The sequence below is a fragment of the Halichoerus grypus genome, chromosome 5 (assembly GCF_964656455.1).
Source record: "Halichoerus grypus chromosome 5, mHalGry1.hap1.1, whole genome shotgun sequence".
Taxonomy (NCBI): domain Eukaryota; kingdom Metazoa; phylum Chordata; class Mammalia; order Carnivora; family Phocidae; genus Halichoerus; species Halichoerus grypus.
This window is the reverse complement of record NC_135716.1, coordinates 167,695,823-167,722,396: the sequence shown is the minus strand read 5'-3', so window position 1 is coordinate 167,722,396 and position 26,574 is coordinate 167,695,823. Positions and strand designations below refer to the sequence as shown.

At 49.6% G+C, this 26,574-nt stretch overlaps 2 protein-coding genes and 2 long non-coding RNA genes across 13 annotated transcripts in view; 3 read left to right on the top strand and 1 right to left on the bottom strand.

Moving 5' to 3' along the window:
* Positions 1-1,044: 1,044 nt before the first annotated feature.
* On the top strand, positions 1,045-10,270 carry PIGV (phosphatidylinositol glycan anchor biosynthesis class V). 5 transcript variants are annotated; one of them, XM_078073597.1, is made up of 6 exons: positions 1,045-1,123; positions 2,133-2,227; positions 4,027-4,161; positions 4,343-4,437; positions 7,016-8,137; positions 9,458-10,270. In XM_078073597.1, exons 4-6 carry the CDS (start codon positions 4,351-4,353, stop codon positions 9,737-9,739), a joined length of 1,491 nt encoding a protein of 496 aa, XP_077929723.1. In that variant the 5' UTR covers positions 1,045-1,123; positions 2,133-2,227; positions 4,027-4,161; positions 4,343-4,350; the 3' UTR covers positions 9,740-10,270. The 5 variants fall into 5 exon arrangements, with proteins under 5 accessions (XP_077929723.1, XP_077929722.1, XP_077929721.1 ...); XM_078073596.1 differs by lacking the exon at positions 1,045-1,123 and adding an exon at positions 1,130-1,664; XM_078073595.1 differs by lacking the exon at positions 1,045-1,123 and having other exon boundaries at positions 1,130-2,227.
* A 7,538-nt stretch (positions 10,271-17,808) lies between these two features.
* Positions 17,809-22,994, bottom strand: LOC118550971 (uncharacterized). 2 transcript variants are annotated; one of them, XR_013448320.1, is made up of 3 exons: positions 22,702-22,994; positions 22,236-22,373; positions 17,809-17,962 (listed from the first exon to the last, which is right to left on the bottom strand). It is a non-coding gene; the product is annotated as an uncharacterized LOC118550971 (long non-coding RNA). The 2 variants fall into 2 exon arrangements; XR_013448319.1 differs by lacking the exon at positions 17,809-17,962 and having other exon boundaries at positions 19,190-22,373.
* On the top strand, positions 17,948-19,524 carry LOC144381960 (uncharacterized). The gene is made up of 2 exons (XR_013448321.1): positions 17,948-19,175; positions 19,421-19,524. It is a non-coding gene; the product is annotated as an uncharacterized LOC144381960 (long non-coding RNA).
* A 114-nt stretch (positions 22,995-23,108) lies between the features above and the next one.
* The window catches only part of ZDHHC18 (zDHHC palmitoyltransferase 18), a 34,248-nt gene continuing 30,782 nt past the window's right edge, over positions 23,109-26,574 (top strand). For 2 of the 5 annotated variants that reach the window (XM_078073600.1, XM_078073599.1), the window contains exon 1: positions 23,110-23,517. In XM_078073600.1, the coding sequence (XP_077929726.1) occupies positions 23,195-23,517 (323 nt within the window). In that variant the 5' untranslated portion in view covers positions 23,110-23,194. Of the gene's footprint in view, positions 23,518-26,574 lie in introns of all 5 variants that reach the window. The other 3 variants (XM_078073598.1, XM_078073601.1, XM_036116443.2) reach the window with 3 other exon arrangements.

Genomic DNA, 26,574 nt, shown 5'->3' with positions numbered 1-26,574 from the left:
CACAACAGTATCTTAGGGCAGCTTAGGTGTCAGAGGCTGAAATGAGTTAGAATTTAACAGTGCAGTGCCTGGCCCCCACAGAACTGAGGTAGGCTAGTTTTCTTTGCCTGGAGAGATAGCAACCATCCCTTTGTTCCCACCCACACTAGTAGCTGTGGCAGAAGATAAACCCCTCCCTGTCCAGGTCTGTGGCCAGAGGCTAACCCAGACCCCAGCTCCGTTTAGAGGGCCGATAACTGAAACCGCAGAAGGCTTTGGAATCCTGAGAAACAAGAAATCCACCAACGGAGAAGGATTTATTATCTATTTCCTTGAAGGAGGGTGCAAAGTTGTTCTAACAGTTTCCGTTACAGGGGTACCCACTGGCCGCTCCTCCCCAACAGCCGGTTTTGTTGAGTTAGCTGCTGTTGCTTCTTCTTTTTTGGCCCCACTTCCCACGAGAGCAACTGCTTGAATGAGGAAGAAGAGTCCGGGGGGGCCTTCTCGGCACCGTCCTCATCAGCCACCTGAGGTGGAGCTGAGGATCGAAGTCGGACACGAGGTCCCCGGTATCTGGAGGAGGGGAAAAGCAGGGGGATCCCCCACTTCCCTCACACCCAGGACGCTGGGTGCCACTGCTGGCCACAGAAACCCCAAGGCTCCTCTTTCTATTCAGAGACCATCTATTGTGTGCCAGGCCCTGTGCTGAGCGGTTGATGCCTCAGAGCAGGGAAAGTGCGGCTCTGGCTTCTGCGAAGAGGCCGCGGGGCGACTCCCAACTCCGAGAGCCTCCTCCGCATACACACATCGGGAACTCAGTGGACGTTTGCGGGATGCAACCCGGGCGAGAGCGCCAACTCTGCCATAGCAGCACGGATGGGCTAACTGAAGGCAGGGAGGGGACCTGAGGCGCGCGAAGCGCCAAAGGGAACTCTTCAGGTGTCACCACGGCGGGAAGGTGCCAAGGCGGAGGGCACGGAGTCTTGGGGCTACGCCGTCCCCGCCCCGCGCGCCCGGAGTCAACATGGCCGCCGCGGAGGGGGGCGGGGCACCTCCGAGTCCGGGCAGGAGGGGGGCGGGGCCGCCTCGGCGGAGCCGGTGCGCAGGCGCGGGCCGCTCGGGGTCCCCGGATGGAGGAGCTGAGGTTCGGGCCCCGCCTGGGAGGTCGAGACGGGCCGGCGCTGTGGACCCGGCGCCAGCTCCGGAGCCTTGGAGTTTTCGGGGGGAGGGAGGTCGTCAAACGGAGGCCGAGGGAAATGAGGCGGAGGCCGCCGAGAACCGGGGAGCCCCGCCCCTCCGCCATAGCGGCCTCCCGGTGCCGCCACTTCCTTTACAGCCTCCGGCCCTCCCCTGCCTTCCGGCCGTAGGCCCGGTCGGGCCGGGCCCCGCCGGCCGCCTCGGGAGTAACCCCTGCGCCGTGGCCCCTTTGGGGAGAGGAGGTGCCCACGGCGCGTTTGGGACTGTGTCCGAAAGGAAAGGGTTAGAATGGGCTTCGGACTCGGCTGGGGTGGCAGAAGGCGGTCCCTGGCTCGCGACAGCCAGCAGCGCCTCTGGCCCCGAGGACCCTGGGTCACGGAGACTTCCCCACTCTACAGAGGACGCTGTCTTAACTCCAAGGGTCCAGGGCTCCAATTCAGGCTTCCCCAGAGTCTCAGCTAGGGCACTCCCTTTCCTAAGCATACCCAGTAAGAGCATGCGCTGTCTTTGGACAAGTATTGGGCTAGGAGTTGGGAGTCCTGGGTTGTTACCCTGGCTCTGAAAGAGCACATCCCCTTTGGCCCTGTTGAGGGCCGGTGGGAAGACCATGAGGTTCCAGAAGGGGAAAAGATGACATTCTCTTTAAATATAGCCTAGGGTGTGTCACTTGACCCCAATGAGCCTCAGTTTCCACATCCATAAAATGGCGATGGTAATTATACTGGCCTCACAGGGTCTAATGAGATCTCGGATGTAAAAACCATGGAGATTTTTATTAACTCACCACGCCGGGCATATTTATCTCACGGGAAAATAGAGTAAAACTAGTTGCTCTAAGTGTCCTGCCATTTCAAGAGTCTGATTTCGCAAAGGTGTTGTTGGGAAGTGAGGTCTTCAACTAGCCGAGAGGGACAACTCACTGGCTTTATTTTATTTTTACTTGGTTTACCTGTAAGCTAAGTGTAGGTTACAAGTCTCCTGTGGTCGCTGGGGCTAGAGCTTGACTCTGGAGAGAGGAAAGGAAGAATGGAAGCCCGGTGAAGAGGCAGAGGTGGGTTAAGTGCTTTTCTGTCCCCAACATTTCTTCTGCATGTGGGTGGGAAGTGAAGGGAAAAAGTGAATTCACCCTAGGCTAGAGAATCAGCGGCCGTGTGAGGTTGGCCATACTTGTTTCTGCAATCCCTCTCGATTCCGCGAGTCAGATGCTGGAAATGTTGGGTGGATTCACAAACTACCGCGGCTCTCTGGGGTTTTCAAAAGCTTGCCTTTGAACTGAATTTTGATGAGCAAACCGGTGTGGCGTTGACGGCCTCTCCCTTCCTCCGGGCCTCCTGGTGATGGAGTGAGCAGCAGGCGCCCCCTTGTGCTGAGGAAGGTGTACTGTTGCTATTGGGCAATCTTGCTCCCTTGCTGGAGAAACTGTATTTTCCTGGGGCTTCTGTGACTTAGGTCTTGATCTTAACATGAGATATGGTGGGAGGAATACTTATAGCAGTGATTTTATATCCCGAGCCAGTGAACTGGTGACGCCATATCTTTTTCTTGCCACTTCTGCTCAGTGAGAACACGGGCTTGAAATGCCTGTCTGTAATGCCAGGCCCTGCAGGGGTAGTTGGGAGCAAGATAGACAAAGCCCCTGCCCTCAAAAGCAACTTAAATAAACAATAGCCGTAAAGACGACGAAGCAGAGGGCGATGAGAGCACATCAAATAGTCTAGTGAGCATCAGAGAAGAATTCCAGAAACAAATGATACCTAAAGGTTTGGTAGATATTAGATAAGAAAGGAAAGTCTTCCAGCCCTCCCTCTTAATTTCTCAGTTGAAATGTTTTTTCCTTTAAGGATAGTTCACCCCAAATCAGTGAACTGCCTCTGGTGCTCTTGCCCCCACTTCTGATTTCCCAGACTGGTATTTGAATGTTCTTTAGGAGCCATTGCTACTTCTTTTAGCCCAAGAGTTGTGTTAAAAAAAAAAAAAAAAAGCCTTAAAGTTCATTCCTTGCCTCAGAATGGCTTTGCAGTTGTTTATACATTGCTGCCATTCCAACAAAGAGATGGGGAAATAACAGTTTTCTCCATCCCTAGTAGTCAACTCTGTCTTCCCCCTCAGTTTGTTTTAGCAATGTGAGCTGGCTGAAGTCCTGCTGAGTGGTGGTTTTCTTTTCCTTCTCCACTTAGTTTAACAGACCAGCTGAACACACATCAGAGAGCTAGGCTAGAGTGTGTAGTCATTATGGTCTTCCAGTTGAGTTCTGTGCCCCACTTTTGGGACTCTGGTTTGGGATCTAGTTTATTATTCTGGGCAAGAGGAAAAGGGCACACACCAAATAATAGCAACCACAACATGGATTTGGTGGTACTTCTTCACATTTCGGTCCGCTTCACCATCATGACAATTTTGTGAGAGAAAATAGTCTTAAAAAAAAAAAACAACAACAGTCTGATCCCATTTTATACCTAAAGAACTGAGGCTCAGAAGGACTGAATGAGAACTTGTGAGTGACAGAGTCAGGACTTGAACCCAGGTCTTTAGTTCCTGCACAGGGGTACCCAGCAGGCTTTTGAAGATTTTCTGTGAGCCTAGCTTCCAACTTCATGCCTATCCGTGTAGAATAGTGCTTCAGTACAGTGCTTCAAAGTGACACCAAGTGGTTCCATCTGCCTTCAAGATGCTTTTCTCTCATCTGGGCAGTTAGGCAGTTAAGTTTGCCATGTAATGCTGAAGGGGGAGTCTCCTGTGAAGAATGCTTTCAAGAATTTACTTTTGTGAAGAAAAAATAATAATAATAATAATAACAATATTTACTTTTGGCCCATGTGTGATGTTTCCTCCTTGGGTTTTGGAGTTTAGAAGCCTGAGGGAGCTCAGTCCAGGCAGCAACTCCCCTGAATTCCCGGTGGTGAGAGGATGTGGCCCCTGGACCCGTCCAGGAAAGAGGTGCTGAGGTTTGCAGTCAGCTGCCGTGTCCTGACTCTGGTGCTGCAGGTCAGTCTCTGATCTTTTGTCCTAAACATGCTGTTGCCACATGACTGGGCTAGGCACTAAGAATCGTCCCCATATTCTTTCTGCCTCCCAGGTGTGCCCTTCCATGTGGTTGGAACACCTACACCTGATAACCAAAAGGTGGGCAGCACTCTTAGAAATGGTCTGTGGTTTTTTTTTTTAGTAAACTCCATGCCCATCGTGGAGCTCGAACTTCACGACCCCGAGATCAAGAGTCGCATGCTCTACCAACTGCGCCAGCCAGGCGCCCCAGAAATGGTCTATTAATCCCTTGTTTTACACATGAAGCAGCAGAGGCCCAGAAAGGTTCAGTGGCTTCCCTAAAGTCACACAGCAAGTTAGAGAAGGGCCAGAATCAGACCCCAGCCTTCCTAACTCTTGAGCTAGTGGTCTTTCCAATGGACCATGAGGTTCTGTAACCAGAGATGCCTTTAGGGCGCGACAGCCCAAGGCATTGCCCTGGGTCCCCTTACCAGGCGACGGAGCACGGAGTCAGTCACTTGAGTGTATTTGGTTAGTCAGCAGTGTCCCCAGCTCTTCCCCCAGGTGTCTCCCCTTGCTGCCTCAGCCACCACAACCCTCAGAATGCATTTGCACTTTTGCAGCTTCCTTTCCCCTCCAAGCCTCCTCTTGATACATATTTTAATCAAATTTCCCATACATATGAATTCTGTCTGATGCCTAGCACAGTGCCCAGTGCTTAGTATGTTCTCAGTATGTGTTGTTGTTGAATGTGTGTCAACAGTCTAGTGGTGTTATATTAGCATAATTACGTGTGCTCTTTTTTCCACAAATGCCATTTTCTCAGGGTTCTCTTTTTCCTTTCTGGAAACCTCCTTTCTCCCTTCCTGCACGATGAGGCATAGCAGCCTCTGCTGGGCCCCAGGTTTAGTTAAAAGTAGCTTCAGCTTGGAGACTAGGGCTGTTATCTGTGACTGTCATTCCTGTCCCATTCGTTTTCACTGTTTAAAGTGGCCTGATAAAGAAACTGACCAAAAAGAGAAAGAGCCTTAAGAATGGGCTTATACCCCGGTTGTGGGGCTGGGGAAACTGACCCAATGATGGCTTAGAACAGTATCAGATGAGTGATTGGTAGGCCCCTGGGGGCAGGAGTGTGAACTGGCATCTGGGATAGGGAAGCAAGACTAATTCAGATAGTGATTTGGAAATGAGTATGTCTCCTCTCCTCACACCCAGGATTGTGTTAAGTGCCTGCTCTGTTCCAAGAACTGTGCTAGGTGGTGAGAAGGAAAAGTCACGGTCTCTTTTCCTTTGAGTAGCTGACAATCTAACGATGCAAAAAGACATTTAATGATAATGCTATTTCATTATCCCTCTCTCTCCCCCACCCTCCTTCCAACTTTAAAGCTCATGCCATCAGATGATCTCCCCAGTTACCCTTCACTGTTGCTGTCATCTCTGTTAGTGACAGCTCATTCCTCTTCATTCCTTAAAGGTTTTAGCTCCTGATTCACTGTTGCGCTTTCCAGCACTCCTGTTGATCTCTTGGTGGTTTCAGTATTAATAAAGCTGATACAACTAACCACTATCTCCTATCTTTCTAGCTCACTCCCTCTAGTACCCCAGTTCTAACGGCTCTTCCACCCCCTCAGGACCTATAATCCACCGATCCTCCCACCGTTTCGCTGTGCCTCACCCACCTTCTGGCTTCTGCATCCCTTCTTACCCAGCTAGATTCCATGATCCACCAGGCTCACACGCACAACTGGCTTGCTCCCTGCTCCCCGACTTGGTCACAGGACGGAAGCCCAGCCACGGTTCAGTTTCGTTCTCTCTCTACTTCTGCATCGTGCCCAGAGAGAAACACACAGCTGTATTGACTGGTCTCTTTCTCTTCAAGATCTTTGGCCCAAGTGAGTCTTTAGTGCTACCCGGTGATCTTACTGCCCTGGCCCATTCACCCTGCCATTCTCTGAAATTGTTCTGCACATCAGAATCACCTGGGGGAGCTTAAAAAAAAAAAAAAAAATCTCAATGCCCAGGCTGTATCCCATACCAGTGAAATCATTAATCCTGGGGGAGGGACCCAGACATCTAGACATCAGTATTTTTGAAACTCCCTGGATGATTCCAGTGCACAGCCTATTTTGAGAACTAGGGGTCATAGATGACTTATTTTACATGTTTATCTTTTTATTCAGGCCCCTAACACCTTTTCCCCAACTTGCTTCCCTGAGCGAAAACTCAGAAAAATAGGTCCAATCAGAAGTGCCCTTGTGCATGCTCCCCCCACATCCATCCCATGCCTACGTCTGCACCTCTGTGCCTTCACTACTGAGGCAGTGAAGTAACCTATACATTTCTAAATCCAGCGGTCACTTTTCAGTCCCCATCTTCCTTGACCTAGTAGCAGAATTGACCACTCCCTTGCTTCACCTGGTTCTAAGACACCCTGCTCTCCTGGTTTTCCTCATACCTCAATGACTGTTCCCTCTTTATCTTCATTCTGGATCCTCACTCTCCTTCAAGCCTCTAAATGTTGACACATCCAGGGCCAAATCCTCAGATCTCTTTTCTCTAGCCCTGCTTCATCCCTCCCCAGGTGATCTCATTCAGTCTCATGCCTTTAAATACCTTCTGTGCACTTATGACATCTGAATTTATGTCTCCAGCCCTGATCACTCTCCCGACCCTCAGACTCCTATGTCTCACTGCCTTGTTGACCTCTGCCCTGGAATATGTAACTCAAACTTAACTAGTCTAGAACTGAACTCCTAATTGTCCTCCAACAAGTCTGTTCTTCCTCATTTTATTAAATGGTAATTCTTTCCTTCCAGTTGCTCAACCGAAATCCTAGTTCTCCTTCATCCCACAGGCTCTCTTCAATGCCATCATCCCTGATCATCGTGCAGAAGCCTTCTCTCCTCCTCGCCTCGCCCCCTCAGGCTCTGTGGACCAACTTGTGGAAGGTCTCCTGGGTGGCCTGTCTCACTGGGATGCCGAACACTTCCTGTTCATTGCCGAGCATGGCTATCTGTATGAGCACAACTTTGCCTTCTTCCCTGGCTTCCCCCTGGCTCTCTTGGTGGGAGCTGAACTGCTGAGGCCCCTGCAGGCATTACTGAACCTACGGAGTCGCCTGTTAATCTCAGTAGCGTTGCTCAATTCCTTGTTCTCCATGCTGGCCGCTGTCGCACTTCACGACCTGGGCTGTCTGGTTTTGCGCTGTCCCCGCCAGGCCTTTTATGGAGCCCTACTCTTCTGCCTCAGCCCCGCCAATGTCTTTCTGGCAGCTGGTTACTCAGAAGCTTTGTTTGCCCTCCTGACATTCAGCGCCATGGGGCAGCTGGAAAGGGGCCGAAGCTGGACTAGTGGGCTCCTCTTTGCCCTTGCCACTGGCGTACGCTCCAATGGGCTGGTCAGCATTGGCTTTCTCGTGTATTCTCAGTGCCAAGGCTTTCTGTCCTCTCTCATGGTGCTGAATCCTCTGAGACCGCTCTTGAAGCTGATGGGCTCTGTGTTCCTGTCTGTGTTCACGCTTGGCCTTCCCTTTGCCCTCTTTCAGTATTATGCCTATACCCAGTTCTGTCTGTCAGGCTCAGTGCGCCCCATCCCTGAGCCCTTGCTGAAGTTAGCTGTGGACAAGGGCTACCGGATTGTGGAGGGAAATGAGCCACCTTGGTGCTCCTGGGAACTTCCCCTAATATATAGCTATATCCAGGATATCTACTGGAATGTTGGCTTTTTGAGATACTATGAGCTCAAGCAGGTGCCCAATTTCTTACTGGCTGCGCCAGTGGCTATACTGGTTGCCTGGGCAACATGGACCTATGTGACCACCCACCCTTGGCTCTGCCTTACACTTGGGATGCACAGGAGCAAGAAGAGCAAGACCCTAGAGAAAGCTGACCCTGGATTCCTCGGCCCTCAGGTGTTTGTGTACCTGGTCCACGCTGCAGTGCTGTTGCTGTTTGGCAGTCTATGCATGCATGTTCAGGTGAGGTGGGTTCCTGACTGCGGTAAGGGTGTGAATACAGGCAAAACCCCTTGGCCAGGGTCGAGGAACACTGCTAGCTTCTCCCGTTTGAGTGACCTCTACCTAATTTATTCATTCACCAACTATTTGGGGGCTTTCTTTGTCCAGACCCTGGGTCAGACCACTGGAATGGAACATGAGTGAGGCAAGATTGCTGCCCTGGTGGGTCTCTTGGTAGAAATGGGGAGACAGACACTTAAGAGATAAACTTCTAGTACAGTGGGATGGAAGAGGAATTGCTGTTTTGAGATAAAGTATTGTGGAAACCCGGAGGAAAAAGTAGCTAATGGACTGAAGGATTTGAGGAGGGTGTCCTATTAAGGCTGGGTCCTAAAGAGTAAGAAGGAATTGCATTTAAGAAGCAGAGGAAGAGTATTCTGGGCAAATGAAGGGTGCGTGCAGAGACACGAGAGTCGTGGAAGGACCTGAAGTAACTGAGATGAAGGAGTTAAAGCACAGAGGAGAGCGTGGGTCCTTCCCGACTGTACGGTTACCCTGAGGGTCTACTTGGATGGTGACTTGAGGCACTCTCAGCTCTGGCAGGTGCCCAGTCTTTAGAGGAGATCCCTTGTGTAATGTTTGGGGTGGGAAGCCTTTGATACTTTCCATTTTTTTTATTCCTGGCTACGACCCTAGTTCCCACATAACCCCGAGGAAGTCGTTTCCTCCACGCCGGCCACTCCTTAACAGCTTCTGCCTCTGGGAGGCGCATACTGGCTGTTTGTAAAGTTCTCTGGGCTGTGTGAATAAGAGGCCCAGGGGAAACAGAAAGTAGCATTCTGTGTTTGTAGCTGGATTAACTAGTAGAGCGAGTGCCAGCACAGCTTCAAAAGGGAGGGAGGCCATGTGGAGGCTTGGCTCTGAATTCCCCTAGGAGGGAAAATGTTGAACCACAGGATCCCCTGCCCCGTTTCCCTCTGTTTTGCTATCCCCAGGGGATGAGGGAACCCCTTCAGGTTCCCAAAGCCCCGTATCACAGCCTAACGGTTAGAGTCCAGGCCCTGGGCTCAAATTGGACCCCGTAGTTTTTAGTATTGATTGGCCCATTACTGTGGTAATTAGTCTGTAGCTCTGCTTATTTGTAACATTGAGGTCACCTGGCTGGTGTCACAGCTCTTTATAAGGCAGATCCTAAGTTCTGTTGAATCTCTTATCCAGAACAACACATTTCTAGTCATGGGGTGGTAGTTGACCCGGCAGCAGGGAAGCCCCGGGCTGGTCCACTGTGAAGCAGTGATATTCCAATAAATGTGTGGGTTTTCCCCCTCTTATGATTTCCAGGTTCTCACCAGGTTTCTGGGTTCCTCCACTCCTATTGTGTACTGGTTTCCAGCTTACTTGCTTCAGAATCAAGAGCCACTGCTGAGATCCCTAGAGACTGTGCCTTGGAAGCCCCTTGCAGGGGACTCCCTACCAGGACAAAAGATCCCCAGAAATTCTATCATGGGACTTGTATACAACTGGAAAACCTATTCTCTAGTCACACGATGCATTCTGGGCTACTTCCTGTCTTACTGGCTCCTGGGACTGCTCCTACATTGCAACTTCCTACCTTGGACATGACCTGGAGTCTCAGGGGTCTGGAAGTACAGATAGACACTGGGACTGTCTGTGCTGCCCTGGGACCCTTGCTCTGTCCTTTAGGAACCTCCAGTCTTTCTGAAGGTTGGTCAGGAATGGGAGAAGCATGAGCCACTGGAAAGCCCCATCTGGTCCTGGCTATGGCAAATTTTAGAGTAGTACCTATTTTCTCTGTAAGTGAGGAAATCTTCCTCTCCAAGTCTAAAGTACAGTTGCATTTGTCTCGTCAACCAAGCATAGCAGAGATAGTTGTAAACTTAAATATAAAGTATTTAAATGTCAATGTAAATGTAAGTATTTCAATGTCAGTTTCATCAAAGGCTCTAGCTGACAGGCTGGTAATAGTCCACATGACGGTGGAGGCCTGAACAGTGTACTGGCAGTAAGTAAAGGAGGACCATCTTTTTTAAATGGGACATTGTTTCTGATTATTTTCATGATTTGTTCATTTATTTATATGAAAAATCTTACAAAGATACACACAAATTAAACAACTTTTGGTTATGCATGCAATGAATTATTTATTTATTTATTTATTTATTTATTTATTAGTAGGCTTCACGGTGGGCGGGACTTGAACTCAGGACCCTGAGATCAAGACCTGAACTGAGATCAAGAGCCAGACACTTAACTGGCGGAGCTACCCAGGTGCCCCTGAATTACATTTTTTAAAATAATACAAAATACTTAGGGAAAAAGTCATGGTAAAAAGAACATTGCACAAAGAACCAGGAGACCCAGATTCTAGTCCTCTCAGTAAAACCCCACTTACCAGCTGTGTGACCTTGGGAGTGTTTTCATAGCCTTAGTGACCTCTTCTGAAACTGGGGGAAATGATATTCCTGGGAGAGGCGAGGGGGGCGGGCCATATAATCTAGTAGGTCCCTTTCTGCTCGAAGATCTTAAGAGCTGCCATAAGCAATGGCATCATCCCAATCTAAACACTTATGTAGAGGCTCAAACATGATTTTAGGAGAAGATATCCAGTTTTCCTGCTTTCAGTACTCAGAAGAAAATCTCCCTCTTCAGGTGCAACTCTGAGGAGTAACTTAAGTGACCTTTCCTTTGAATGAGGGAAAGCAGTGACACGTGGCAAATCAGGCTCCCTGTCCTGTGTAAGTAAATCTGTGCCAGGCAAGTAAACGGTCAAAGTGGTGACTGGTTTTCCTGCCGTGCCCAGGTGCCTGTGCTTGCTTGATTGGTAGACATGGGTCAGAGGAGCCAACAAGGCAGCATGAATTGATAAATTGTGGCTAAGTCCAAGGTTGAATGAAATGGTATCTTCCAGGCCCCCATTTGGTTATGAGCCCATCACTGTACTTGTAGTAAGAACATTGACTCCTGCTCAGCTATTTGTGCTCATTCTTTGACAGAGGTAAGAGGCTCTGCAGCCTCACCACTCATTCCCTATTTGAGCCAAAAATTCCAACAAGCAGAAACTTCAAAATAGAGGGGTAATCGTAGCTTCTGGAGAGCACTGAGAATTGGAATTTTGACACACTCCCTCTGACCATGACAGAAAGCTGAACTTGCCAGCTGAAGGGAAGCTCCTGGCTGAGCCCCAGCACCCTCTGTTGGAGCTTCTAGTCAGCCTGGCCAATAAGCTTTTCCCATCCATCGCCCTAGCTTTAGCACAGCTGAGAGCATTTGGTCCAGAGTCAAATGCTTCTGAAAATGTACACACAGATCGGGGCAGCCCTCTGCCTTCTGCCAAGACACCCGAGTGCCCTTCTTGGCAAAAGAGGATAACCCCTGCCCTAGTGTCCCTCCAGTTGGCAGAAACTGTTCCCTCCCTCCTCACCAACAGCTGCAAATCCAGGGACTTCTACCCTGTGTGCAGGAAGACTGAAGGTCCTGTTTCAGCCCTGCATCACAGAGGTAGGAGCACTAGATCCTTCGCTCTCATGGATTCTCCTCTTTACCTCTTTTTGGGGGATGATCAGGATGGATCGCTCCCAGAAACAAATAGTTTCAAGGACCAGAAACCTTATAAATGGAAACCCCACCTTCTCAACTAATGCCAAGGAACCAAACTCTGGTATTCTGCAAAGGCCATTATGGTTACAGCTAATCATAGAGGAGATAACTGATGACCCCAGCTAGGTGGATGCACCTGGTGTGTGACCTGGAGACAGACATAGTTTTCTCTCTGAACTTGGAGGGATCTAGTTGCAACTCTCCAAGGATCTAAGGAATGGGCTGATTTTATGGCCAGCAGCTGTCCTTTTACCATCCTATTAACAGTCTTTAATAGTCTGGGAGAGGGACATGAAGGGCCCAAGGCAGGAAGCTTCCTGTTTACCCTGAGGCCTAACAATGCTGCAGCTGGGTTGGGCGTCTACAATTTCAGAGAAAAGTCATTTCCTTCTGAGACCCAGCTAAAACAGAAACCAGACGCTTCATACACCTAAGAAGTAGATGCTTTTTTGTTCTTTAATGAAGGTGGGAGGAGAGGGAGTGTTTGACATGTCTTTACCAGTCCTCTTGAGGAAAAAATCACTTCTTTTCCTGAACAGACCTTCTCACCTTCATCTAAAAATGTAGTGTGTGCGGGCTCAGAGGATTTGAAATCGATCAATTCTTTCAACAATTGTTTATGAATGCCTATTTTAGGGACTAAAGATGACTTGCTACATGTTCTGTACTCAAATAGTTGTCTAATAGAGTTGGTAGCAGATACACAGAAACTTTAATCAAGATAGAAACTGGTAGGGGCGGCTGGGTGGCTCAGTCAGTTAAGCGTCTGCCTTCGGCTCAGGTCATGATCTCAGGGTCCTGGGATCGAGCCCCGCATCCAGCTCCCCACTCAGCGGGAAGTCTGTCCCTCTCCCTCTGCTCCGCCCCCAACTCGTGCTCTCTCTCTTTCTCTCTCAAATAAAATCTTAAAAAAAAAAAAACTGGTAAATTCTGGGGACCGAAGGGCCATAAAAACTTCTTGCTCTGTACCTCTCTCCTTGAACTTTTTAAAAAGATTTTATTTATTTATTTGACAGAGAGAGACACAGCGAGAGAGGGAACACAAGCAGGGGGAGTGGGAGAGGGAGAAGCAGGCTTTCTGCCAAGCAGCGAGCCCGACGTGGGGCTCGATCCCAGGACCCCGGGATCATGACCTGAGCCGAAGGCAGACGCTTAACGACTGAGCCACCCAGGCGCCCATCTCCCTGAACTTTTTATGATGAGGAGGGATAAAGTTTTGCTTGTATGCTTACAAAAAAAAAAGTAAGGTACAGAGTAAGTTCTCTGTAAATTCACGGAAGGTGGAGATCCCTTCCAGCTTGGAATACCCAAACAGACATGGTGGGGAAATAGCCTTTGAACTGGACTCTGTAGGATGGGGAGGATTTGAAAGTTAAGGGCAGAGAATGAGTATAGGAAGCAGGCAGCAGAACAGGACAGGGAGAGCTCAGTTTGAGTAGAACTGAGGTATTGTCATTGAGAGCTGCTGTGTACTCATGTATGAACGTGAGCCAGTACGGAATCTCTGAGCCACAGTTCACTCGTCTGTGAAATGTGGGTAACGCTGGCTACCTTGTAGATATGAATAACATCTATCTCAGGATTGTCGTGGAAATTAAAAGTATTTAGAACAGCATGACACAGGAGTAGCTGCACAGGTTTGCAGTGCCATCAGTACATTCCTATGCCAGAAAATGTGCACGTGGAGACAAGGAGAGAGGTCAGGGAGCCGTCCACACAACACATGGTCATTAGGGCAGCCGTGATTAGATGGGACTGTCGAAAGGAAAAGTGTAGAGAGAGAAGGAGGGCCCGTAAGACCTTGGGCAAGTGATTGAACTTCTCTACACCTGTTTTCTCACCCTGAAATGGGGGTGATTGCACCTACCACACAGAGTAGTTAGGAGGATTACATGAGATACTAGATAAAGCACTTAGCACAGCACCTGGCCCATAGTAAGAACTTTGTGAATGGTGGTTAGTCCTCCTCCTCCTCCTCCTCATCATCATCATTAAAGCACTAGAAAAAAATAGTATCTGGGGCGCCTGGGTGGCTCAGTCGTTAAGCGTCTGCCTTCGGCTCAGGTCATGATCCCAGGGTTCTGGGATTGAGCCCCGCATAGGGCTCCTTGCTCCGCGGGAAGCCTGCTTCTCCTTCTCCCACTCCCCCTGCTTGTGTTCCCTCTCTCGCTGTGTCTCTCTCTGTCAAATAAATAAATAAATAATCTTTAAAAAAAAAAAATAGTATCAGAGAAGGGAGAGTTTCAAAAAGAAAGAAATGGCTACCGGGGCGCCTGGGTGGCTCAGTCGTTAAGTGTCTGCCTTCGGCTCAGGTCATGATCCCAGGGTCCTGGGATCGAGCCCCTCATCGGGCTCCGTGCTCAGCGGGAAGCCTGCTTCTCTCCCTCTCCCACTCCCCCTGCTTGTGTTCCCTCTCTCGCTGTGTCTCTCTCTGTCAAAAAAATAAATAAAATCTTAAAAAAAAAAAAAAGAAAGAAAGAAATGGCTACCAAGGTCAAAGGCTGTTAAGGAAAGGATGAGAAGAGCTATTGAATTTAGGGATTAGGGCTATTATTCAAAATAGACTAACTGCTGTAATCAACAACTTCGAAAACTCAGTGGCTTCATCATACAAGTTCTTTCTTGTTTACATCGTGGTCTAGTGCAGGTTTGAGGAGGGAGGCCTGTTCTACCCAGTCATTTGGGACCCAGGCTCCTTCCATTTTGTGACTCTCCCCTCCTCTAGATGCTCAAAGTCCTCTGCTTTCGGAGAGGTTTTGAGAGGCCAGGCCTGGGAGAGATGCACATCACTTCCATTTCATGCCACTGGCCAGACCTCAGTCACACACCGCATCTAACTGCAAGAGAGGCTGGGAAGTAGGGTTGCCAGGTGAGATACAGGATGCTCAGTGAAATTTAAATTTGGGGTAAACAAATATTTTTTTCAGTATAATTATGTCCCAAATGTTGCACAGGACATAAATCCTTTGTTGTTTGTCTGAAATTCAAATTTCACTGGGCATCCTGTGTTTTTATTTGCTAAATCTGGCAATCCTACTGGGACATGAAGCCTGAATATAGGTTTAGGAAGAAGAAAACACAGATTTTTGTGTGTCCCAGTCTGCCTCAGTCTGTCTTCCTGAGCCAAATACCTGTTTTTTTGCTCTTCTCACAGAACACATCCCTTCCCAAGGGAGATAACCCCAAATCCCATCCAGTGACTATATTCAGCTCCAAGTCTCTCAGTCAGCTTCTGATAACATTCCTTATGAACTAAAAAAACAAAATATACAATGGTAGAGCAAGAATAATCTCAATACAAACATCTATCTAAGAAAGGGAAGAATTGAAGACGAATAGCAGTCTCTAGTCCAAAGCAGTTCTGAATCCCCACTGGTCAAACTGACAAAGCCCTCTTCCCTGGGGCTGGAGAACATTCCTTGATTAGACAACCTGATTAGTTCTAGGAGGGACTCCTTTGTCCAATGTTCTCCATGCCTCCTGGCTGTGCCCTCTGGCCCCTTGACTGTCCTTCATGGCCACATCTGAGATGGGCTTTGGGGAGTATGACCTCCTTGGAGAATGTGCAGCTTTCACAGTTCACTTCCTGCTGGTGCAAGCATGGGGGCCTAAATCTCAGCCAGCCAGAGGCACCCATGCACATGTGTGTGTGTGTGTGTCGGGGAGGGGGGGTTGTTAAAATAAATATTTTATAATATAACATAAAATTTACCATTTTGATCACTTTTAAGTGTAAAGTTCAGTGGCATTAATATATTCACATTGTCATGCAACAGTCACCCTCATCCATCTCTGGAACTTCTTCATCTTCCCAAACTAAAACTTGATACCCATTCAGCAGTAACTCCCCATTCCCCCTACCCTCCCAGACTCTGGTAGTCATCATTCTGCGTTCTGTCTCTGTGAATATGACTACTCTATCACAATCTTTGTCCTTTTGTGATGAGCTTATCTCACTTCACATAATGTCTTCAAGGTTCATCCATATTGTAGCATGTGTCAGATTGTCCATTCCTTTTATGGCTGAATAACATTCCATTGTAGGAATACACCACATTTTGTTTATCCATTCATCTGTCAATGGATATTTTGGTTGCTTCCACCTTTTGGCTATTATGAATAATGCTGCTATGAACATTGGTAGACAAATATCTGTTCAAGTCCCTGGTCAATTGTTTTGGGTATATACCCAGAATTGGAATTTCTGGATCATATGGTAATTCTATGTTTAATTTTTTGAGGAACTGTCGTGCTGTTTTCCACAGCAGCTGCACCATTTTATATTCCCACTAGCAATGCACAAGGGTTCACATTTCTCCACATCCTCACCAACACTTGTTTTATTTTTTTAAATAGGCTGCACACCCAACATGGGACTTGAACTCACGACTCTGAGATTAAGAGTGGCATGCTCTGTGACTGAGCCAGCCAGGCACCCCTGTTTTGTTTTGTTTTAAATAGTAGCCATCCTAGTGAGGGTGAGGTGGTGTCTCATTGTCATTTTGATTTGTATTCCCTAACGATAAGTGATGTTGAGCATCTTTTCATGTGCTTACTCGCACATGAAATATGTATCTTTGGAGAAATGTTTATTCAGATCCTTTGCCCATTTTTAAATCAGGTCACTTGTTTTTTGTTGTTTGAATTGCTGAAGTTCTTTATATATTTTGGATATTAATCAGATATATGATTTGCAAATATTTTCTCCCATTCCATAGGTTGCCTGGTTGCCTTATCACTCTGGTCATAGTGTCATTTGATGCATAAAAGGTTTTAATTTTGATGAAATCCAATTTATCTATTTTTCTCTTGTTGCCCGTACTTTCAGTGTCATATGCAAGAAATCATCACCAAATCCAGTGTCATGAAGTTTTGCTCTTTGTTTTCCTCTAAGAGTTTTATGGTTTTAGCTCTTATGTTTAGGTCTTTTATCCATCGGGGGTTAGTTTTTGTATGTGGTGTGAGATAAAAATCTAACTTCATTCTTTCGCACATGGATCTCCAGTTTTCCCAGCACCATTTGTTGAAAAGACTGTCTTTTCCCCATTGACTGGTCTTGGAGCCCTTGTCAAAATTATTTGACCATCCATGCAAGGGTTTATTTCTAGGCTCTTTTATTTTATTCCATTGGCCTATATGTCTGTCTTTATGCCTGTACCATACTGTTTTGTTTCCTGTAGCTTTGTAGTACATTTTGAAATCAGGAAGTATGAGACCTCCAATTTTATTCTTCTTGTTCAAAATTGTTTTGCCTATTCAAGCATCCCTTGAGATTTCATATGAATTTTAGGCAGACAAAGGCTTTTTAAAATTTGGGCTCATGGTTTCTCTGGCAATACAGTTACCTCAAAACCTTTTTGATGTATAAGTCAGAGTTCTCCAGAGAAACATAACTAACGGGTTGTATATGTGTATGTGTGTGTGTACAGATACGAGTGCAGGGGAGATAACTGGCTCATGATTGTAGAGGCTGGCAAGGCCAAAACCTGCAGGGTAGGCCAGAAGCCAGAGACCATGGAGGAGCTGATGTTGCTATTCAAGTCTGCTGGCAGAATCCCCTCTTTCTTAGGGGAAGTCAATCTTTTTTTCTATTAAGGCCTTCGACTGATTGGACGAGGCTCACCTACTTTATGGAGAACAATCTGCTTCACTAAAGTCTACTGATTTAAGTGTTAATCTCACCTCATGGGGTGCCTGGCTGGTTCAGTTGGTGGAGCATGTGACTCTTGACCTTGGGGTCATGAATTCGAGCCCCCCACTGGGTGTGGAGATTACTTAAAAAAATATTTTAAAAAATGTTAATCTCACCTTACAAATACCTTCGCAAAAACATCTAGAATAGTACTTGACCACATATCTGTGGACTGTGTGGCTTAGCCAGGCTGACCGAAAAATTAATACAACAGGTTTCTATTTGCTTCCAGTCAGATCCATGTGACACTAACCACCCTCAAGCTCTTCCCTAGACAGAATTCTCAAGCTTCTAGATTTGCTTTGACACCCTTGCCTCTTCTTTTAAAGATTTTATTTATTTATTTATTAACATTTTATTTATTTATTTGACAGACAGAGACACAGCGAGAGAGGGAACACAAGCAGGAGGAGTGGGAGTGGGAGAAGCAGGCTTCCCGCCGAGCAGAGAGTCCGATGCGGGACTCGATCCCAGGACCCTGGGATCATGACGTGAGCCGAAGGCAGACGCTTAATGACTGAGCCACCCAGGTGCCCCTGTTTATTTATTGAGAGAAAGAGAAAGAGCACAGGTGTATGTGAGTGGGGGAGGGGCAGAGGGAGAAGGAGAGAATCTCAAGCAGACTCTGCGCTGAGCACAGAGCCTGACAGAGAGCTGGATCTCACAACTCTGAGATCACAGCCTGAGCTGAAATCAAGAGTTGGGTGCTTAACCTACTGAGCCATCCATGGTGCCCCACCCCTTGCCTCACTCTTTTTTAAAGATTTTATTTATTTAAGAGAGAAAGAGAGAGCACGAGCGGGGGGGGGGGGGGTGGCGGCACAGAGGGAGAGGGAGAAGCAGGCTCCCCGCTGAGCAGGGCACCTGATGTGGGGCTCGATCCTAGGACCCCGGTGTCATGACCTGAACGGAAGGCAGATGCTTCACCAACTGAGCCACCCAGGCGCTCCCCCTTGCCTCACTCTTAATGTAATGATGGCTACACCAAAGTCATGTGAAATAATAAGCTGATATTTGCCTTACAGGTGTTCACATCTTTCAAGACCTTTTTCAATCTTAGACTACTTGTTGTCTAGAAGCAGTCAGCTTTTCTGACTCTGAAAGGCCCATTATGTCTGGACTTTATTTCCCTTCCATCTCTGCTTGAAAACCAGCTAATTCTCACCTAAGTTCACCTCTTTCTTCTAATGCTTTATAAAAGCGCCCATGCTAGTTAGTAGGTTATTGTCTCTCAGCTCTAAGCCCACCCTTCTGCTTTCTACTATGAGATACTGGAGCTGGGACTCAGCAAATCCATTTCTGCTTTGTCAGCGGGCTCTGTGTGTGGCTCTGCCAGTAAGGGCCACCAGAGGGAGATAGTGAGTCCAGAGGAGGAAGAGAAGCTCCCTCCCTCCGTTTGCTTCCTTTTCCTGTGAGGTCACTCTAGCAAAGCTCCTTCACCTGGGCAGCAGCCGGGCCTTCCTGTAGCAGCAGCTGAATCCACTTTGCAGAGTTTTTCAGCAGCTGGTTTTGCAGAACCAGCTTCATGGTGTCGCAGTCAGAGACACCAGCATCAGCCAGGTGGCACTCTCCTCAGCGGTGTTGGTCCTTCCTCCCTCTCAGACACCAGACACCAGCACCAGACTTAGAGGTCTGAGTTTCAGCTCTGTGGAGCCCCTCTTCTAAGTTTCTAAGTTTTCGTAATTCCAGATGCTTCCCTTTGTTCTCCTAGCTCTCTGAGGTGTAGATGCCTCCTGCTGTTGCTGCTCCGTGGTATCTCAGAGTTGTCTTTTTTTTTTTTTTTTTTTTTAAATTTTTTTTTTTTTTTTTTTTTTTTTTAAGATTTTATTTATTTGTGAGAGAGACAATGAGAGACAGAGAGCATGAGAGGGAGGAGGGTCAGAGGGAGAAGCAGACTCCCTGCTGAGCAGGGAGCCTGATGTGGGACTCGATCCCGGGACTCCAGGATCATGTCCTGAGCCGAAGGCAGTCGCTTAACCAACTGAGCCACCCAGGCGCCCCCTCAGAGTTGTCTTTTTACCTTTTCAGCTAGTTAACAGCTTTGTACCTAGTTAACTCTTCCAACTATTCTTTATATTAAACTCCCTCTGTCCAATGACTGGTATAGCTTCTGACTCATTGGCTGGACCCTGACTGATACAGAAATTGGTACTAGGAGGGGGGTCCCAGGAAATAGACCTCAAAAGATGGGAATAGGGATCTGGTTTGGTTGTGTCATTGGGTTTCAATGTGCTGAGCTCCTTGCCAATGAGAAATGCAATGCAACTAATCCACGGCATGCTGTGGCATCATGATTAATCAAATTATCACTTGTGGTTATTTGGGATGACTTGCCAACTCAAGCAAGTGCCTTGGGGGCCCAAGTGTTGCACTAGACTATTATGGCAGTGATGATGACTATGGGGACTTGGTATGGCAGGAATGCTTGTGAATGCATCAGAGTCCTTGCATGAAGAAGATGACAAGCTTGGGTCTTTAAACTCTCAACCTAAGTCATGGTCAGAGAGTCATAGAGCTTCCAGGATAACCATAAGAGAATCTCTTATTTCTCCTAGCCCCAGATTTATGTGCTACAAATAAAATATTGCACATGTTGCAGATTTAGAACAGTTGAATTCAGTCTTATTTTTTTAAAGACTTTATTTATTTGACAGAGAGAGAGCACAAGCCGGGGGGGTGGGGTGGGTGGGGAGTGTCAGGCAGAGGGAGAGGGAGAAGCACACTCCCCACTGAGCAGTGAGCCCGACATTAGACTTGATCCCAGGACCCTGGGATCATGACCTGAGCCAAAGGCAGATGCTTAAACGACTGAGCCACCCAGGTGCCCCTTGAATGCAGTCTTATTAAGTCTTTCAGGTGATGGAGGAGGAGTGGGACCCTGAAATTTGGAATGGGCACATCTGGTTTGACTCAGTCTCCTTCATTTGGCTAGCAGGTGGGAACGGGAGCAAAGATCAGCCCCAGGGAGTTTTATGAGCCAGCTTGTCACTTTCACTTGCCTTCCATTAGCCAGAATTCAGTCACTTGGTCACACCCATCTGTAAGAGAGGCTGGAAACTGTGAGTGTTGGTGAGAATGAGTAGTTTATGTCACACTAAATGGGCCACTGGTGACATTTAAGATAGAAGGTGGGTTTTTTTAAAGATTTTATTTTTAAGTAATCTCTACACCCAATGTGGGGCCTTAAGTTACAACCCTGAGACCAAGAGTTGCATGCTCTACCCACTGAGCCAGCCAGGTGCCCCAAGATAGAAGTTTTAGGGGAGTGATGTAGACAGAGGCTAAATTTAAAAAGTAATAAGTGAATAGGTGACATGGAAGTGAGAGCTACTCTTTAAATGAGAGAGAAAAAGATAAACCTGACACTAGAGTGAGGAGGCAGCCAACATGGAATGCTGTTTCTGTTGTTGGTATTTTAGTTTAGTTTTGCTCTTTATTTATTTGTTTGTTTGTTTATTTTTAAAGATTTATTTATTTGAGAGAGAGAGAGCGTGCATGTCCGTGCACAAGTAGGGGGAGGAGCAGAGGGAGAGGAAGAGAGAATTTTAGGCAGGCTCCATGCCCAGCGTTGAGCCTAACATGGGGCTCGATCTCAGGATCCTGAGATCATGACATGAGCCGAAATCAAGAGTCTGAGGCTTAACCAACTGAGCCACTCAGGTGCCCCCTGCTTTTTAATAGATAGAGAATGGAGCGTGTGTTTGCAGTCTCTATGAACAGAGAGAGGAGTAGGACATGAATGGAGCGCTGGCCATGGGCAGAAAGAGGCCCACATCTTTAAGATGAGAGGCAAAGATCAATGCAAATAGGGAAAAATTATGAGGTAGAGAGGAGCGAAGCTGAAATCAAGCAAGATAGTTTGAGTTTCTGTAGTGACAAGGAGCAAGCAAAGGTTTAGGGTTGCAAAAGAACCCAGTTGGGTGGGACAACAGGAATCTATACTGAAACCAGTATGTCCAGTTTTTAACTTTGTTCTACAGCCAAGGAACAAGAGGGGAGGAAGCCCACAACGTGGTTCACTCCAAGGTGGGGCTCATCAAACCCAGAATCTTTGGCACCAAGGGCATGGCTGGGCAGCCTCTGGCATGTGTAACAATTAGTGATCCTTGAGGTCACTGTTGTTACCTTTCTATCCCTCTGCATTATGTATTTTTTTTTTTTTAAGATTGATTTATCTTAGAGTGAGAGGGTGCAGGGGGGGAGGGGCAGAGGGAGAGGGAAAGACAGAATCACAAGCAGACTCCATGCCAAGCGTGGAACCCAACCTGGGACTTGATATCACAACCCTGAGGTCATGACCTGAGCTGAAACCAAGAGTCGGATGCTCAACCAACTGAGTCACCCAGGTGCCCCTGCATCATGTGTTTTGATTTTGTTTCTTACTCTCTCCTATACTAGTCTCCAGCTCTCTTTTCTTATACTTTTCCTTGGGTTTTCCAGTAATCCCAATGTGGTGGACAGAACCTAAGGTAACCCCCAGTGATTCCTGCCTCCTGGTATTCACACAAAGGTGTGATCCTCTTTTTGAGTTCAAGTGGCAGAAGTGATGGGAAAGTAGTCACTCCCACTACATACATAATAAGTTTCATTACGTGAAACCCTGTCTTAGCAGACTGGAACTAGAGACTCTCCTTGTGGGCCTGATAAAGTAAGCAGCCATGTTGGAGAAGCCCACATGGCAAGGAACTGCGGTAACCCCCGGGGACTGCAGATGGCCTCTGGAACTGTTTTGCTGTTTTGCTGACAGCCAGCAAAAACCCCAGGCCCTGAGTCATACAGTTGAAAGGAAATAAGTTCTGCCAACAAAACCTGAATGGGCTTGCAGGTGGATTCTTCCCCAGTTGAGTCTCCAGATGAGGCTGCAGCCTTGCTGATACCTTGATTACAGCCTTCTGAGACTCAGAGCAAAGGATTCAGCTGACCAGGCTGGCACTCCTGAGCTGGAACCTATGAAACAATAATGTGTGTTGTTTTAAGCCACTAAATTTGTGATAATTTGTTACACAGCAATTTGGAAAATGAATACACCCCAAATTCTTGAAAAATACTGTGGCATCAACCCTACATCAACCCGGATAGCTAGAAAATCCTTGGTCTGGGTCCAGATCACAGAGCTGGGTGAGGGAGGCCAGAGGATGTGCCGCACATACCCCCTAAGCACTTTGAACTTCAAGATAGTAGTTAACAGGCCCCTGGTTTTGTTTCACAGCAGACTGTCCCCCCACCCCTACCCCTGCCTGCCTGCCCCCCCTCCCCCACCGCCCGAAATACCTACCCGGTCAGTCCTCAGAGATGGGTAAGCCTGGCCCTGGAATTACAGATCGTCAGAAGTAGATCAAGAAGTCCACCACTCGAATCTCGGCCCTTGGCAAGGTGCCTGGCACCCAGGGGACGCCCAACAAATGCTTTCATTGCAAAACAACAGAAAGCTCCCGGGAGCGCGCATCTGCAGCCCCGTCGTTGTGCAGAGGGGACCGCCGCGGCTCAGGGTCGGCAGGGGACAGGACAGGGCCCCGCAGCGGAGCCGGACCCGGCCGCGGGGCGCGAGCGCCATCCCGGGCCCAGGCGGAGGGGGCGCTGCGGCGGGAGGCCGCGCCGGGCGGGGGGCGGGGCGGGGCAGCGGCGGGGCCGCCCCCAGCGAGCGAGCGCCGCGCGCCGCCGCCGCCGCCGCCGCTGCCGCCAGCAGCACCACCTCCGCCGCTCGGCCCCGGTCCCGGTGCGGCCCGGCCGGCCCGCGGGGCGCCGAGCCGAGGCCCGCGGCCGGCCGCATGAAGGACTGCGAGTACCAGCAGATCAGCCCCGGGGCCGCCCCGCCGCCCGTCTCCCCTGGGGCGCGCCGCCCCGGCCCCGCCGCGCCCCCCGGCCCGGGCCCCGGGCCCCCGCCGCCCGCCGCTGCGCCCCGCTGGAGTAGCAGCGGCAGCGGCAGCGGCAGCGGGAGCATCGGCCGCCGCCCGCGGCGCAAGTGGGAGGTGTTCCCGGGCCGCAACCGCTTCTACTGCGGCGGCCGCCTCATGCTGGCCGGCCACGGCGGCGTCTTCGCGCTCACTTTGCTGCTCATCCTCACCACCACCGTCCTCTTCTTCGTCTTCGAGTGAGTCCCGCGGCGCCCCCGGCCCCGCCCCCTCGGCCGCCCGGTCCCTTCCGGCCCCCTCCGCCCCCTGCCGCGCACCCCACCTGCGCGGGTCCTGCGTGGGCACTCCAGCCCCTCTGGGCCGCCGCTCCTCTCCCACGTCCCCGGGCGCTCCACCCTTCCCTGCACCTGCCAGGCACCCTCCCCTCCCAGCTCCCCGGGGCCTGCGCCCTCCGCCCTCCGCTCGGGATCTGCCCCCAGGCCTTCTCAGTCTCCTGGCATCCCTCTCCTCTGCCCTCCCGGGCCCTCTCCACCTACCCACCCCCATCCTCCTTCGCCCATCCGGATGCCCCGTCCTCTGTGGCCCGCCCCCCCATCCTTCACTGCCTTTCCCTGGCACCCAGCCTCTGCCAGGAGCACCGCCCTCCCATGGCCTTCACAGCCCCACCCTCAGTGCCCTCTCAGAACCTGGCTCAGTCCTCCTGGATCTCCTTGCCCACTACCCCCCCCCCCAGCTTCTTTCCGACCCCTCGAAGGGTCTTTGCTTTCTGTCCCTTCCAGACAACTTCTGAATTTCTTCCGTGTCCTTTGGCTTTATGCTCCCCATTACAAATCTCCTGGATGCCTTTGGGTCCCCTCTGGGGTCCCCTCTTATCTCTCTAGCGCAGACCTTTCCCCCTTGCTTTCCCCTCAGTCTTTCTCCCTCTAGGCCCTCAGGCAATCTTCCCAAACAGCTCTGGGCCTCTCAGGCCTCCCTCCTCTCTCCAACACCTTCCTTAGCTTCCCCAGCACTTCCCAGCCTTTCCTCAGACTCCGCCAAGCCCCTGCCCCCCACCTCTGACCTCCTGGTTTTCTTTGCCTTCTCAACATTCTGGAGGATACACCCCCCCCCCACCCCCCCGCCTGTCCCACGGCAGGAACAGCTGCAGGGCCTTGTTATTTCTCCAGAGTCCAGAGTGCTTTGGTGTGACAGGTCTTATTTGCCCCCTTGGGGGCTTTTGATCCCGAGTGACCCAGGATTGGTCCACACAGTATCTCCATTTTCTGGTTGGAAGAGGGGATGCTTGTCACTTCCCAGGGTCGCATTTTTGTATCGGAAGTTTTCCAGCTTGGAAAACTTGGTCTCTAGCTTGAGCCATCTGCTGTGTGAGTCTTTTGCACACACACTCACACTTCCCCTCCTAGTTCTCTCCATCCTTTGTGGTCTTCCTTAACTGTGCGGTGTGGTGAACAACTCCTCCGGAGCCAACAGACCTGGTTCCAGCCCCAGCCCGCACCACCTGCAGACTGCATGACCTCGGGGCAGTCCCTTCACCTCAGAGCCCCATTGCCCTCGTCTATAAAATGGGGTTTATAATAAGTCATCATGAGGGTGGCACAAGGTCATGTATGTAAGCTTTTAACCAGGAACGAGCACTTAATGCTGGATGCTGCTGTTAGCTGTCGGCTTCACCATAAAGCACTTCCTAAGGGCCTGTGGCCACGCTAAGACTTGGCCACGCTGAGACTTCTACAAAGACACCACCCCCTTTCCAGCTGCCAGATCATGTATCTGCAACCCTGGGTTTCCCCTTGAAGCAAGGTGAGGACTTCGTACGAATTAGCTTCTCCCTTTACCCCTTCCTTTCTGAGTCAGGGTGGATAAGAAGTTCCAGGATAATATAACAAGCAGAAGCTCTGGGGAGCCCCCAGCCTCCAGCATGTTCCCTGGGCTGAGTTTCAGATCCATCTCACTGGGCTGACCCACATGAGTGTTTTGAAAGTTCCTTTTCCAGTAGCCCCGGGGCTGCAGCCTGAGCAGGAGGAAGTTGACCCCTGTGACCCTGCAGCGTGGGGTTCAGTCAGTTCAGAAGCAGGATCTTCTGGGCTGCGTGGGTATCTTGACTGGTGACAGATTTGTCCCCCAGAGAAGGGAGAAAGGAGGACTTCTGGGTTTGGGAGGGCTTGTGAATCATCTCGCCTTGTCTCTGCTCTTCCTCACTTGGGCTGGTGGAGTTGGCAGGAGGGTTTGGGTTTGGGCTGAGAGCACCCCTGGGTCTGAACTGGGGTGAAACCTCAGTAGGGACCAGCACGTGGGAACACTGGAGAGTGAGCAAGCTCACATTCTCCCGTTGCTCTGGGGAAAGAGAGAGTGGCTCTCTAGGGCTTTTTCTTGCTGAGAAGGGTTTTGCTTCATTGTTTGGTTTGGTGGATTATTGCACAGGGCTGTCAGCAGGGTGCCTGGCTTCTGTCCCACTTCCCATGCCACACGGAGGCCAGAGTGCCCCTTTAATTCTAAGTCAGATCCCAGTGCCCCCCCCCCCCCGAATCCTCCCTGGCTCTCCCGAATGAGAGCCAGCGCCCTGATAATGGGCTTCCTTTCTGTCCCTCTCCTCCCACTCCCCCCACCTCCCCATGCATCCTCCTCCAGACACATTGGCCTCCTTGCACATTCCTGCCTCAGGGCCTTCGCACTGATTGGAATACCCTTCCTTTAGATGGTCTCATGGCTCAGTCCCTCACTTTTCTTCCCTCCTTCCCTGACTGTCAACATAACAAACCACTCCCCTCCCTCCTATTCCTCTTCCCTGACTACTTGTTCTCTGGAAGCGCTTGCCACCATCTGAACATACTACGTGTATACTTTCTGCTAGTTTGTTGCCTGTCTCAGTTCTCCTCACTGTTATGTCTTCAGTGCCTGGAACAGGGCCTGGTGTGTAGTAGGCACTCAGTACAGTAAATATTTGTTGAGTGAATGTAGAGAGTATTTGCTGAGGGCCCGGAGGCCCCAGCCCTGTCATTGGCTGGCTACGTGACCTGGGATGTAGCTGTGGGCCTCAGAGTCCCCCTCTATAAAATCAGGGAACCAGGGCTTGGTGTTTCTGAGGGTTCTACAGTCTCAGACTTCAAGTCCCCATCCCGCAAAGAGTCTGGCTATCCACAAACTGGCTGATGGTCATGTGGGTGACACAGAGAGCCCAGCTTTGTTTGAGGCTCGGACCTAGGGGCCACTGAGGTGTTTGGAGCAGAATGTGTGGTCCCGTTGGAGCCCTTGGTCTTGGCAGTCTCTGCTCTTCAAGGGAAGGACCTCCCTGGAGG

Excerpts from the sequence above, each read along its gene's own strand:
- PIGV (XM_078073597.1), top strand. The coding sequence starts at position 4,351 with ATGCCCATCGTGGAGCTCGAACTTCACGACCCCGAGATCAAGAGTCGC. Across the intron at positions 4,438-7,015 it reads AGCCAGGCGCCCCAGAAATG|GCTCTCTTCAATGCCATCAT; the intron begins GTCTATTAATCC and ends TTCATCCCACAG. Across the intron at positions 8,138-9,457 it reads GTCTATGCATGCATGTTCAG|GTTCTCACCAGGTTTCTGGG; the intron begins GTGAGGTGGGTT and ends TATGATTTCCAG.